A 13,913-nucleotide genomic window follows, 5' to 3' on the forward strand; every position below is an offset into this window, starting at 1 on the left:
TGTCTGTTGCACGGACTCTGTCCGTAGCCCTCTGCTGTGTCGTTAAAAGCAAGGAAGTCTTGAGTTACATCAATGTATAGAGTGGGTGGCGTTTGATCAAGATAATAAAGGGCCGCAACCTCCCTGTAGCAATTATGTAAAATTGGTTGGGAACATAGGAAGCTGCCTTACACTTAGCCAGGCCATTGATCCATCCATCTCTCTACTGACTGGTGACTATTATCCAGGGTGTCAGGCAGGGTTCTCTTCCTGCTCTGCCTGAAGATTAAACCTGGGATCTTTGCATGTGCTGTGTGAAGAAGTCCTTTCTTTTGTCTGTCCTGAATTCTCTAACATTCGGCTTCATTGGATGTCACTGGAGTTGTAGTGTTAGGAAAGCAGGAGAAAAACTTTACCTTTACCCATTCTGTGCATAATTTTATATACTTGTGTAATATCCTCTCACTTGCCTTTTCTCTAAACTAAGAAGTCCCAAATGCTGCAACATGGGGGAGTTAGATGCTGCATCCCTTTTATCATTTTGGTTGCACTTTTTTGACTCCCAGTTGGCAAACAAATGCTTCCTGACACCCAAATTATACTGTTGAAAAGAGGAAAGGTGTGTGGGGAGTAATCAGGAGCGGATTTGTGTGTGGAAGGACTGTGAGCTAAGTTTGTATGTTTCTCCATACAAATTCCTGGGTTCAGAATGGTTTAATTCTTAATCATGCACATAATCGTTGGTGGATCTTGGGGTATAGGAAGAAGAAAAAAGTTCCTGCAAACCTGAAGTCTGCCTGCCCTTGGTGAAGAGTAATGGCTAACAGTGCAATCCTACACATGTCTATCCAGAAGTAAATCCTATTGAGTTTGATGGGACTTATTCCCAGGTAGTTATGATGGGAATGCGGCCCAAGACACTGAGCTACAAATTAGGAAGCAACCAGTCTGAATCTTCTCTGTGGCATGAACTTACTAGGTGGCCTTAGGGAAGCCACGCTCTGACAGCCTCAGCCCCTCCATCTGCAATATGGGAAGGATAATACTGACTCAGCTTGCAGTGTTGATGCACGTGAAGCCTTATTTATAATCTGACAATGCACGTGAAGAGCTTTCACTTGACTGTACATAGTGCTGCTGCCAGGCTATTTTGTGCCCTAGCCTAGACTACTTTCACACACCTGTTGCCAACTTCAATTTTCAAAAATAGATGTCGAAATGATTAAAGTGAAACATGACCAGGAATCCAGAAGGCAGAACGGAAACGAGTCTGCACAGAACTGCTGCTCCCCCTCGAGGCCTGTGCCCCGGGCGGCTTCAGGGCAGCGCTGGCCCTGCGGAACACCCTGGTTGCCGTTGTGGGGAAGGGTCCCGCCGCCTCCCCCCCCCCAAACCAACGCCCCGGGACGCAAAGGCGGAGAAGCAGAGCAGCTCCTCTCATGGCCGCGTCCCCGGCAGAAGGGAGGAGCGCGACGGAGGCTCCTGCGACGAGAGACCCGTGTCGCTGGGATGCGGCTAAAGGCGGCAAACCACAGCCCTGCAGCAGAGCGGCCCGCGGCTGTGGGCCTCAGTCAGGCGGCGCGGCAAAGCTGACCCCTCTCTCCCTGCGCGCGACCCCTCGAGATACGCCCACAAACGACACCGCGGAACTCGGAAGGAAAGAGCGCGCGCGCCCCTCCGAACGATTCTTTTTGCTATGAGCCAGCGGCGCCTACCGCCCTCTCTTCCGCTTGCTTCTGCAAGGAGCACAACCATTTCCGGGTAGAGCTTCACTCCGGGCAGAAGCACTTCCGGGGTCTCGGAGGTGCGGCGGGGAGGGCTGGCGCGCGGGAGGCGTTTCCGTTGAGGCGCACATCCGGGCGGAGCTTCCGGGTTCCTTTGTCCCTGGCGTCGCAGCCGGGCTCCTTTCTTCTTCCCCGCGCCCCCGTCCCTCCGGCTCATCCTCGCCCTCAGGTGGGTGCGGGCCCGCTCCGGACAGGCCTCCCCGGACCAGGAGCCTTCGGTCGCCCAACGTCCCTTCGGTGCCTCCCCGCCGCCCAGCCCGGCCAAGAAGGGGAAGAGGCGGAGAAACCCCTCGGAGCCGCCTGCCTCCGCCCGGCCCCTCGCCCTCCCTCGAGTGTCCGTTAGCAGAGGCCAACCTTTGGAAACGGGGGCGGTGAAGCCTCCCCGCAGCCCAACACCGCAGGGTGTGCGCGCGACGACCCTGCAGTGTAGGCCGGTGCAGTTGGAATCTTTTTCTCCGTTTCCCCTTAAAAAGTTTCAGCGCATTTTCCTCCCCCTGCGCCCCACCTCCTTTCCTGGCCCTGTCCGGGTTTTGTTCATCTGCCTCCTCTCTGATTGTGGTTCTCTCTCCCTGCTTAACTCTGCCTGTTCCCCCCCCCCCCTTCTTCTAGCCGAAGATGAGCTGCTTTGCTGCTGAATAGGAATTTGGGCGCCACCGAAGGAATCCCGGTTGTTGCTTGCAGGGCTGGCTGGGTCTGGGGGAGTGAGAGCCACAGTGTTCCCCTTGCTGTGGAAATCTGGCAGGGTGAGTCACTGAACAGCTGTAGTTCTTGGGGAAAGTTGTGGCAGAGCATGGTTGGCTTGTCGGTGTGGTTCTGACAGCTGAAAGGGTTCAACTCTTTACCCACATCCGTTGTGCTGGTTTGCATGTGGGATCTCTCTGTAACCTTTGTAGAATCATAGAATCCTAGAGTTGGAAGAGACCCCAAGGGCCATCCAGTCCAACCCCCTGCCAAGCAGGAAACACCATCAACGCATTCCTGACAGATGGCTGTCAAGCCTCCGCTTAAAGACCTCCAAAGAAGGAGACTCCACCACACTCCTTGGCAGCAAATTCCACTGTCAAACAGCTCTTACTGTCAGGAAGTTCTTCCTAATGTTTAGGTGGAATCTTCTTTCTTGTAGTTTGAATCCATTGCTCCGTGTCTGCTTCTCTGGGGCAGCAGAAAACAACCTTTCTTCCTCCTCTATATGACATCCTTTTATATATTTGAACATGGCTATCATATCACCCCTTAACCTTCTCTTCTCCAGGCTAAACATACCCAGCTCCCTAAGCCGTTCCTCATAAGGCATCGTTTCCAGGCCTTGGACCATTTTGGTTGCCCTCTTCTGGACACGTTCCAGCTTGTCATTATCCTTCTTGAACTGTGGTGCCCAGAACTGGACACAGTAATGTGTAATGTGTCTCTCTCATTACATTATTCTAGAAAAGAACCCTTCAAAATGGCACAGTTCAAGCGTCAGAAGCAGCTGAGAGCCAGCAATCTTCAGGGAGCCAGGTCGTTTTCAGGTTAGTCAGATAAGGATGTTGTAAAGTTTGCCTCTGATCTATCCATGCTGTTGTTTAGGCCATGCTGGGTGGGTGATATCTCTGCTTCTTCTTTAAACCCTTCTTCATGAGGGATATTTGGTGGGTTTGTTTTTTAAATTCTTTAGAGGGAAAGAGATTTCTGCTTTACCGGTTTTTGTTAATACTCTGTGTTCTGTGTGTGTATTTAATAGAAAATCAGCATACAAAAATATGAGCATTACTTCTGTTCAGTTCTTAGCTATGGGTGCTTTAGTCTCATCCTTGTCACCACACTTCATTTACTCTAATCTTTTGAATCCTAATGGGAATAGTAAGGAGCTAATCTCATGGATGTAATGAAATGAATGCATTAACATTTTTGCTATGTGCCATCTGTCTAATTAATGAAATTGTACATAAATGCACTTCTATCTGACCATTCAGTAATTTTCTAGTGTTTAAAATTATTTGCTCCTTTTCACTAGGAACCCAACCAGCCTCTTTATTGGGACCTGCACCTGGCCTCTTAAATCCTCCTATCTCAGCAGAGATTATTCAGGCGGCACGCCATCTTCAGGTCTGTTGAAGATGATTGGTTTTTCCTTGTAGGTGTCAGTGAAATTCTAGTGGTTTTTTTTGTTCTCCTGAGAGAACAGTTAAGGGTTTCTACTTCCACTGGAGAGCTCTATGAACAAGTTTCAAGGCAGTTCTAGTCAACTCCCTGGGCATGTGCCAGCAGCTATGTATTCTAGAGGCAGGCAAGTGGTTTATGATGTGTCTCGGATGGAATCTCAGCCAGAGGTCAGGTGAAGAAGGTCTGTGTAGCTCTCCTGATGTCTTTGGCATCTGGCTTCAAACTCTTTGCATTTAATGAAACCTGAGCTGCATGCTCTGTGCCAGTTTGGCTCAAAGCCATTGGAGGAGGGGTTGGAAATATGTATTTCAGATCCTTGGAGATAGCAAGTGTGTGTTAGGGTTTACACACTGCTGCCTTCCCTCAAACCATCAAATTTGGCTTAAGGTCATGTAAGTGGTCATAACTCTGATTGCAACAGTGAAGCTCTTCTAATGGAGTGGGAAGGCTAGAATTTTTTTTTGGGGGGGGGGAATAAAGAAAATGTTAAGCCATGCTGCTTAAGAACTCATACAAAATACCGTGGTACCTTGGGTTACATACGCTTCAGGTTAAGAACTCCGCTAACCCAGAAATAATGCTTCAGGTTAAGAACTTTGCTTCAGGATAAGAACAGAAATTGTGCTCTGGCGGTGCAGCGTCAGCGGGAGGCCCCATTAGCTAAAGTGGTGCTTCAGGTTAAGAACAGTTTCAGGTTAAGAACGGACCTCCGGAACAAATTAAGTAAGTAACCAGAGGTACCACTGTACTGCGCAGTGTGAATGGGTGTCAGAAAAACAGTAGCCTTGACAAGGATCTGCCTGACACAGAGTTTCAAATTCACTTGTAGTCTCGTAACTGATCTAGGATAATTAGTATCTCCCATTTCCTTCTCAATTGTTTCAGGACTACTGTAAGTATATATTGTAGATAGTTACAGAACCGCAGATGATGGCTCCATGGTATTCTTAAATTAGTCCCCCTGCCACAGTGCCATGGATCAACCTGTTCATCCTAGTTTACAGTTTGCCTTTGCTGGAGCATAGGGACACTGCATCTCTCTGTCTACCTTGTGACTATCACTGCAGACTCTTAGTTTTATTTACGTATGTATTCTGAAGATTTAGATCCTGTCTTTTGATGAAAAGGTACCGTGTTCAAGACAGCTTCCAGCAGGTGACATAATAAAAAAGCCACACTTAAACTATGTGGCCCTTGGTCCTAACCAATGGAATTTGCTCCCCTTTAGTACCCAGGGCAACTAGTTGCTGGAGCACAATATTCTTTCTAGCAGAGAGTTAGTGGGAAGCAAGCTCTGTACAGCTTTTCCTCTGGCTGGGGGTGGTCTATTTATTTTTGTGTTCTTCTTCCTTAGAAGCAGGGCAAGCAACCTTTGAGAGACTGTTGAGTCCTGTGGCTGATGCATGGAGCCAGAGAGTGCATCCTTTAGATTTTGCAGAACAACTGGCATTTAGTTGAGCAGTTGAATAAATATAGAGCAGATGTGGGGAACCTGTTGTTGCAGAGCTACAACTACATGAGGTCCATCATACATGGCCAATGATGATGGCAGCTGTAGTTCAGCTGGAGGGCCAAAAATTTCCCATACCTGCTATTGAGGAAGGCAGTAATCTTCTAGGTCACAATTGGTGTATGTTTGTTCAACTACTTCGATGAAGTAGGGTAGAAATTTATGATGAGGGCCTTTCTGTGATTCCCCGGTTTCCTGAGGTTTGCTTCAAATGTTAGTGGGCCTGGTAATCTCTTTTTTTCATAGCTCTCATGATGACATGCATTTTGTCCTATGAAGTAAGTCATCTGTTTTACAGGTGTATATCCTATTTGCCCAGTTTCTGCCTGAGTGCCCAAGTCAATAGTGCTTTCCTTTCTCTAGTACAGGCATACTGATCCTCAGTTCCATGCTGCACCGCATGTTAGGGCCTGCTGATGTCTGAAGAGGCTCATATTACAGAATAGTTTTTCAGGGTTCAGTTGGATTAGGATGGAACAAAATTGTTCAGTTTGAAAGAGAGTTGGTTACTGCTTGACATCAATAGTGATAATGAATTCAGTGTTAAAGGATTTAGAAATCAATAAATGGCAAATTCCTCCTTTGGCAGATGAAAGAGCTTGAAAGTAGCCAGGACTTGATATGGCCTCAGTCTTAAGAAATATTGTGAACTGTCTAGAACTCCAGTGACTGACAAAGAGAGTGAATTAGATGGCTTGTGAATAGGTCGCACCTGCAGTCTGTTATGATTGTACCTGTTGACTGAGCCTGGGGATTGGGTATGCAGGTGACCAGATTTGTGACACCGGTGATTAGTGTGTAACCTTTCATTATGTCATTATGGTGATTTCCCTGGGCCTTTACTTTTCAGGGGGGAGAGAAACAACGAGTTTTTACTGGAATAGTCACCAGCCTCCACGATTACTTTGGAGTGGTGGATGATGAAGTTTTCTTCCAATTAAGGTGAGTAGAGAGCCATTAGGATGGCAGCAGAGACAAGAGGACAGCAAGTGGCTACTCATAGCATTGTGCCCTTGCCATCCAGCAGACTTGTGTTTCCTTCTATCTTCTTGAATTGCACCAAAGCCTGATCTACACTTGGGAAGAATGAGGAAGCCTGACTTGGTGTAGCCCTTTCTGCTACTTTAGATTACAGTTGGAAGATGCTATTTAAACCCCCCCCCCCCATTTTTCCATTTTAAAATATTCAACAATACATAAGCATTCAATAATAAACATATATTCAACAATAAATCACATACAAATCCAGTCATGTTTTCTTCGACTTCCATCCCTGCTTTTCTATGGTTTCTTATTTTTCTTTCAAATTCTTACTGCATATTTTAATTTATCCTTTTTACCCATTTATCCTTTTTAATTCCCTTAGAATCCTTGTGTTTATATCAATCCTGCTAACGTTTTTAATTGCTTACAGTTTGTTTTCATATATTCAATAAATTTCTTCCATTCTGCTACAAAGAGTTTATCATCCTGATCTCTTTTTTAAAATAAATTTTTATTGAAAATAATTTAGCTCCATACAATTTATCAATGTTACAACCAATTACATTTTCCCCTCCCCCCTTCCCACCCCCTCCCTCTCCCACCTTCACCCCCTCCTGGACTTCCCTCAGCTGCCTTATCTGATTTGTTAAATCATATTGTTTCTGCATGTTACACAATTGTACATATCATTTTTCCATTGTTCATATTCATGTTCTACTAATAAAAATTTGTGTATTGTATTCAAAACCTGCCAGTGAGTCTAAGTCTCTTTGTTGTCTTTTCAAATACAGTGGTGCCCCGCTAGACGAAAATAATTTGTTCTGCGAAAATCTTCGTCTAGCGGGTTTTTTGTCTTGCGGAGCGGCAATGACAGCCGCGCTCCACAAAACGAAAAAAAAAAGACGAAAATTTTTCGTCTAGCGGGGCAGCCTTCCGCTAGACGAATGCCTTCGTCTAGCGAGTTTTTCGTCTAGCGAGGCATTCGTCTAGTGGGGCACCACTGTAGTTTGTAAAAAGTTCCCATTCTTCCTTAAAGTCCCGATTGTCCTTTTCACGTAATTTATGTTAGTTTTGCCAGTTCTGCATAGTTCATCAATTTTACCTGCCATTGTTCTTTTGTTGGTATTTCTGATTTTTTTCCCACCTTTGTGCTAGCAGAACTCTTGCCGCAGATTTAGCATACATAAATAGATTCTTTGTTTTCTTTGGTAGATCTTGGCCTAAAATTCCTAATGGCTTTTCAACAAAAGTCATTTTGAACATTTTTTTTTCAATTCATTATATATCATTTCCCAATATTTTTTGACTTCTCTACATTCCCACCACATATGATAAAAAGTCCCTTCTTTTTCCTTACATTTCCAACATGTATTTGACCCAGTTTTGTACATTTTAATCATTTTGACTGGTGTAATATACCATCTATACATCATTTTCATCTAATATTCCTTCAACAAGGAGGAAATTGTATGTTGTGCCCAAAATCTTGTGCCCATTTAATAATTGCTGATTTAACCTCTTCATCCTTCGTTTCCCATTCTAACAAGATATCCTGATCTCTTAATCTTCTGGTAAATTTTGCCATCTCTGCATATTCCATCAATTTTAATTGCCAATCGTCTCTTGCAGGTCTCAGGGTGGTTCACAGGATAAAATCAGAATATAAAGCAACTAAATACATAATCAAAATAAAAACAAAATCAACACCCCCAACACATTTTAAAAAATAAAAATAAATTTCATAATAAAAATGAAATTGACAAAATAAAATATAAAAATGATTTTAAAGCAGTTGACGATACATAAAATTCTCTTCCAGCAACATATCAAAAAGGACTAAGTCCTACCCACCCCACTATAAGATGAGCATCATCATAGAGGCAACATTAATTAACCAAAGGTCTAGGTAAACAGAAATGTCTTAGCTTGGCACCTAAAAACTGACAAAGGTGGTGTCAGGAGCATTTCATAGATTTTTTTTTGGGGGGGGGTGCTGAAAAGGCCTGTTCTTGTATGGTCACCCTTCATACCTCCCTTGGGTGGGGCACACACAGAAAGGCCTCTGATGAAGACCACCAGGTCCAGGCTGATTCATGTGCAGAGTGGTGTTTCTTGGGGTATTGCAATCCTGAGACAGCACTTTGAATTGTGGAGAAACAATTCCAGCCAGTTATTGCTGTTCTATCTTTAGACTTGCAGGGATTTTTTCTTTATGCAACAGGTAATGAAAAATCTGATTTCCTCACATGCAGTCTTTAGCAGAGGAAACAGAGCTCACTGGTGGAGCACATGGTTTGCCTTCAGAAGGTCCCAGGTTCAATTCCTGATATATCCATTTTTTAAAAAAGAATTGGACTGCAGGTGGTGGTAAATATCTGTTTGGGATCCTGGAGAGTGGTTGCATGTCATTGACAATACTTTGCTAAATGCATAATTAGCCTGACCCTGATATAAGGCAGTTTCCTATGTTTCCTGTGAAGTACAGTCAGAAAACTTGGACTCCTAACTCTGCTGTCTGCACAGGACAGCAGGGTGGATTTGATTTAAATCAAACTGATTCAAATCACGAGTCAGTAAGGCTCAAGGTGGATTTAAATCAAAAAAATAAAGGGCCTGGCTGGTGAAGCTGGATTTGACCTTCAGTTATGAGCTTTAGAGGTGCCCATTAGATACTCAGCACCAGCAGAAATAAGACATGTGTTTTCATCTCTTCCGTTTTGTTTCAGTGTTGTCAAAGGTCGGATCCCACAGATTGGCGAAAAGGTGCTGGTGAAAGCTGTCTACAACCCTAGCCAGTCAGTGCCCTGGAATGCCTTGAAGGTCCAGACATTGTCAAATCAGGTACCACAGTGTTTCATTCTCCAAGCATGTAGGGGGATTCTTTTGTTGTATATAGAGTTTGAGTTACTTTGCTTATGTTCACTTGGATCTCATGTACAGAGATGGGTTACCTTTCTTCTACTAAGGTGGCACACTTTATTCAGTGCTACTTCATATCATACAATGAAGCAGTGAAAGATTCACAACTAACATGAAAAGTGGGTCTTCCACCATAGAGACATCAGAAACGCCCAGATAGCTTCTGAATCTCCTTTATGGAATTGCAAGTCAGAACTAAGAGACCTGCTTCACACAGGACCAAAGAAGTGATGATATTATTATTAGTGATCATTTTATTATTTATATTCATCTGATTGGTTTGTCTCAGGGCTGCCTTTAGATGTTTTCTAAAAATCATATAGTAGTTGTATCTGTTTGACATCTGATGGGAGGGTGTTGCACAGGGTGGCCACCACTACCAAGAAGGTCCTCTGCCTGGTTCCCTGTAACTTCGCTTCTCGCAGGGAGGGAACCTCCAGAAGGCTCTTGGCAGTGGACCTCAGTGTTTGGGTTGAATGATGGGGGTGGAGATGCTCCTTCAGGTATACTGGGCTGAGGCCATTTAGGGCTTTAAAGGTCAGCACCAACCCTTTGAATTGTGCTCGGAAATGTACTGGGAGCCAATGTAGGTCTTTCAAGACTGGTGTTATGCGGTCTCGGCGACTGCTCCCAGTCACCAGTCTAGCTGCCACATTCTGGATTAGTTGCAGTTTCCAGATCACCTTCAAAGGTAGCCACACATAGAGCGCATTGCAGTAGTCCAAGCGGGAGATAACTGGAACATGCACCACTCTGGTGAGACAGCCCGCGGGCAGGTAGGGCCTCAGCATGCATACCAGATGGAGCTGGTAGACAGCTGCCCTGGACACAGAATTGACATGCTGCTCCATGGACAGCTGTGATTCCAAAATGACTCCCAGGCTGCACTCCTCGTCCTTCAGGGGCACAGTTTACCCCATTCAGGAGCAGGGGGTCCCCCACCCCCACCCACCCCCTGTCCCCCAAGAACAGTACTTCTGTCTTGTCAGGATTCAGCCTCAATCTGTTAGATTTACAGTGTGAAACCAAAGAAACATATCAAACATCAACATCTTGCAATACCCTTAAGTAAAAAAGGAAACTATGAAATAAATGTAACGTGTTTGCAATGGCTTCTAGAAGATCCAGATTTCAAACCAGCCACAGTCTTCAGTTTCTGTATAGTGACTGTGCCCTGGCCATTCTCTTCAGAAATCTGTGTTGCCTTTTGCTGGATTCTTCTTTGCATTGCAAACCAAAGTTATGGGAGTTATCAGTGTCCTTTCTTGTCTTTTCTTATGCCATTGGAAAACAGCTTTATCACATACAGCTAGATCGGAGTTCTTTTTTTATACAGAAATAATCCCAAGCTTTCTATAATTAATAGTTCCTTTCTACATTGCAAAAAAGTGGGATGAAATGTAAAAACTGTGGCAAGCCAAACATGGAAAATGGGAAATAGTCGTATTTCACTGGATATTATCTGGCATTGATTGGCAATGTAGAGACACTGGCCATACATGGGTGGCAGAGCATGCTCTTGGCATTGGGGGTGTGATATATCACTATCTGCAAGAGACTACACAGTGCATATTGGTAACCTTTTGGAGTCATTTTAACATTCTTCCCAACCTAAAATCTGATGTTTCTAAAGTAGCTAACATCAGGTGCTAGCAAACGAATAATAGATTGGCCTGAAGCTGTTAAGCCTAGAATCTTTGAAAGTCTCTCAGTTTCTTGTAGTGTCTTGCTCTCTTTAATATCAAACTCGGCTAGCAAGTGCCAACAGCTTTGTAGCCAAAATGGGGCCATGGAGAAGCAAGAGAGGCAGTGGCATATCTGCAGAAGTACAAAAAAACTTTAGGTGAGAAAAAGCCCAATGACCCTAAAACAGCTCAGTGAAGACTGATTGTACTCTGTGGGTGCACAATTCTGTGTGTTGTAGTGGGGATTTAGATTGGTGGGTGGTGAGGGGAATGGTGTATCTTGGAAGATAAAATCTTGTTTTGATCCCCTCTTGCCAAAGGCTGATAAATACTAAATTGGCAAGAGAATGGGTACATTAATAGTGACTATTGTTCCTTTCCTTACTACTTCAGATTTTGGGGCACTGTAGATTTGGAAAAGCATAATTGATTATCCATCCCAGGCACTTTGTATTCTGGAATGATAGATGTGAGATATTAATATGAAGTCCATAGTGTAGCTTTTCTGTTGCTGATGATGTATATGCCATGGAGAAGAAAGTGGTGTGCATGTGTGTTTCTGACATACCCAGTCAGGTTTATTTCTTGGCTGCGCTATTATCTCGTGTTCTGTGGTGGTTTTCTGGCATAGGCACCTTCCACTTTTGTGTCGCTGCATTGCCAATACAGTTGACATTGTGGAGAAATGGGGAGTTCCCTCCTGATTCTTCGCAATGAGGTCTGCATTCTTAAATATGGGAACTAGTAGGGTAAGAAGGGTTGTATTTCTGGTTCATAGCATCTGCTTGTACCACAGCCTCTTCTGAAGCCCCCCACCCCTCTGCTCCACGTGGCTTCTTTGGGGCAGAAGCAAGGCATCCTGGGAGCCCAGCCACAGCTGCTGTTTCAACCTCACCGTATCCCACCTCTCTTTCCCCAGAAGCGTAAGTGTTGCTGAAGCTATTGTTTGCTGGTGGAGAAATGGAATGGTTAGACAAACTTAGCATTGCAAATCTACAATTTGGGGTGGTATGTCTGGTGATGGAATTTGAGACAGATCTCTTTTGGAAACCACGGAAAAAACTGAGGCAAGATCCTCTTTTAGGATGGTAGTATGGAGCCCAAGTCTTCAATAAGCCCTCTCTTCACTGGGCCATGGGAAAAGACTATAATTTATTTGATAATTTATTTGACGTGTGGATAGGACCTGTGTTGCGGCTCTGTGAAGGACCTCTAGGGTGGTATATACGTGGCCAAGGTGGGGAGCTAGATTTTCAGCCTGAGATGGAATTAGTATGTGAATTGGAACCAGCTGATGATAACAATTGTGAGTGAATTGGGGGGGGGGCAGCACAGGGAGGCCAATGAATTGCCCAAAAGGCAGAAATAAGACTGTATGTCTTTCTTCCTCAGCAATGAGCCTTTTCCAGACATCTCCATCGCTGCACTTGAGCCATCTTGGCAGATACACTGGTCGGGGTCCAAAGGGCAGGCAAGACTCAGGCAGATGGTAAGGACTGTAGGTGTCCTCTGTGCTGGCCCCAAGTCCTTTCCATTCCTCCTCCATTTTTTGATTGCAAATGGTGCAAGCTTCCAAAGAGAGTTTTCCTGCAGAGCCCTTGACACATATGCTTGTTTTTTCCACAATTGGAAGGTTCTCTGTGCACACCCCCCCCCCTTGATATTTAGTAATTTCGTTGTGCTTACACTGCCTCTTTCTATTCAGCAAAAAGATTCATATCTAGGAAACATGCTTTATACCAGGTCAGACTGTTTGTCCCTTTAGCCTAGTCTTGTCTGCTAGTATTGATTACAGTGGCTCCCCAGGGTCTCAGGCAGGGGGAGGTCCCGTCCCCCCAGTAACTGCTACTCAATCCTTTTTAACTGGAGATGACAGGGGGTGGACCCTGGCTCCAGGCTCTTCCATTTCAGTCCCATGTTGCTGCTTTTAGTTTCAGTTGTGCTTGTAGTATTGCAGGGTGGCAGCTGCAAAATTCTCTCAGCCTTTCTCCTGCCCCTCAAGGATTTTAGTGCCACAGTTAGCCATGATGGCTAAATAGAATGGTTCAGAGGTGGTATGCCAATGGATACGTGATACTGGTGGGCAAGGGTGGGGAGGCCTGTCAATGCCTTTGTGTGCCAACTGTGGGCTTCCTGGAAGAATTTGGCTGACTGCTTTCAGAAACAAGAGTGCTAGACAACATATACGCTTCTTTATGGTCTTCTGTGATATTTGTCAGGGTTGTCATAGGTCAGTGGCTAAGCCGAATCAATCCTGGTCGCATTTCAATGCAGATACAAGCTAATATTACACAATTATCCCTCCATGCTGAATGGGCAGTAGCAGCAATCTTAGACTTTCGACAATATAGGCTGCTATGCATAAATTTATACCTATCGCCCTGCCGACTCCACGCACAAGTTGGTCAGTTATGGAAAGATGTTGAAGCCTATGTGGAACAATGCCGGAAACAATATCCGTCAGCCATGGTACTGTTAGCAGGTGATTTTAATGCAAGTGTGGGTCCTAACGATACTGCCCTTTACACACATTTTCATCAATGGCCCCCAGAAATGGAAATCACCCCACCCTTATCTTCAAGGACCTCTTCTGACAAGATTTGTAACATTGGAGGCTTATATCTAGCACAGATGGTCTACAGACAGAATCTATACATATTGAATGGTGCTATACAAGGGAACCAACCAGGTCAATATACGTTCTGGTCAGGACAAAAACTTTCTGTTATAGACTATTTTATTGTCTCCTATGACAATCTCAAAATTTAGCGTAATAGCTAGATCTGAAAGTGACCATCTACCCCTGTCCCTTGTGTGCGATCTTCTACTCGTTCTGCTAATAGTACAACACAGATACCAACTAGATCTGATGGCTGGAACCGGCCCTAAGAAAATCAAATGGAATGG

General features: G+C 44.7%; 1 protein-coding gene across 3 annotated transcripts in view; it reads left to right on the plus strand.

Moving 5' to 3' along the window:
- Positions 1-1,915: 1,915 nt before the first annotated feature.
- Positions 1,916-13,913, plus strand: part of CCAR2 (cell cycle and apoptosis regulator 2) — a 42,891-nt gene continuing 30,893 nt past the window's right edge. For 2 of the 3 annotated variants that reach the window (XR_004427945.1, XM_033171438.1), the window contains exons 1-8: positions 1,916-1,932; positions 2,373-2,506; positions 3,192-3,274; positions 3,760-3,851; positions 6,269-6,360; positions 9,129-9,243; positions 11,785-11,929; positions 12,399-12,495. Coding sequence is in view for 2 of the 3 variants with exons in the window: in XM_033171438.1 (XP_033027329.1) it covers positions 3,208-3,274; positions 3,760-3,851; positions 6,269-6,360; positions 9,129-9,243; positions 11,785-11,929; positions 12,399-12,495 (608 nt within the window). In the remaining variant the exon portion in view is untranslated. The remainder of the gene's footprint in view (positions 1,933-2,372; positions 2,507-3,191; positions 3,275-3,759; positions 3,852-6,268; positions 6,361-9,128; positions 9,244-11,784; positions 11,930-12,398; positions 12,496-13,913) is intronic. The other variant, XM_033171439.1, reaches the window with a different exon arrangement.

Source organism: Lacerta agilis, chromosome 15 (assembly GCF_009819535.1).
Source record: "Lacerta agilis isolate rLacAgi1 chromosome 15, rLacAgi1.pri, whole genome shotgun sequence".
Classification (NCBI taxonomy): Eukaryota; Metazoa; Chordata; class Lepidosauria; order Squamata; family Lacertidae; genus Lacerta; species Lacerta agilis.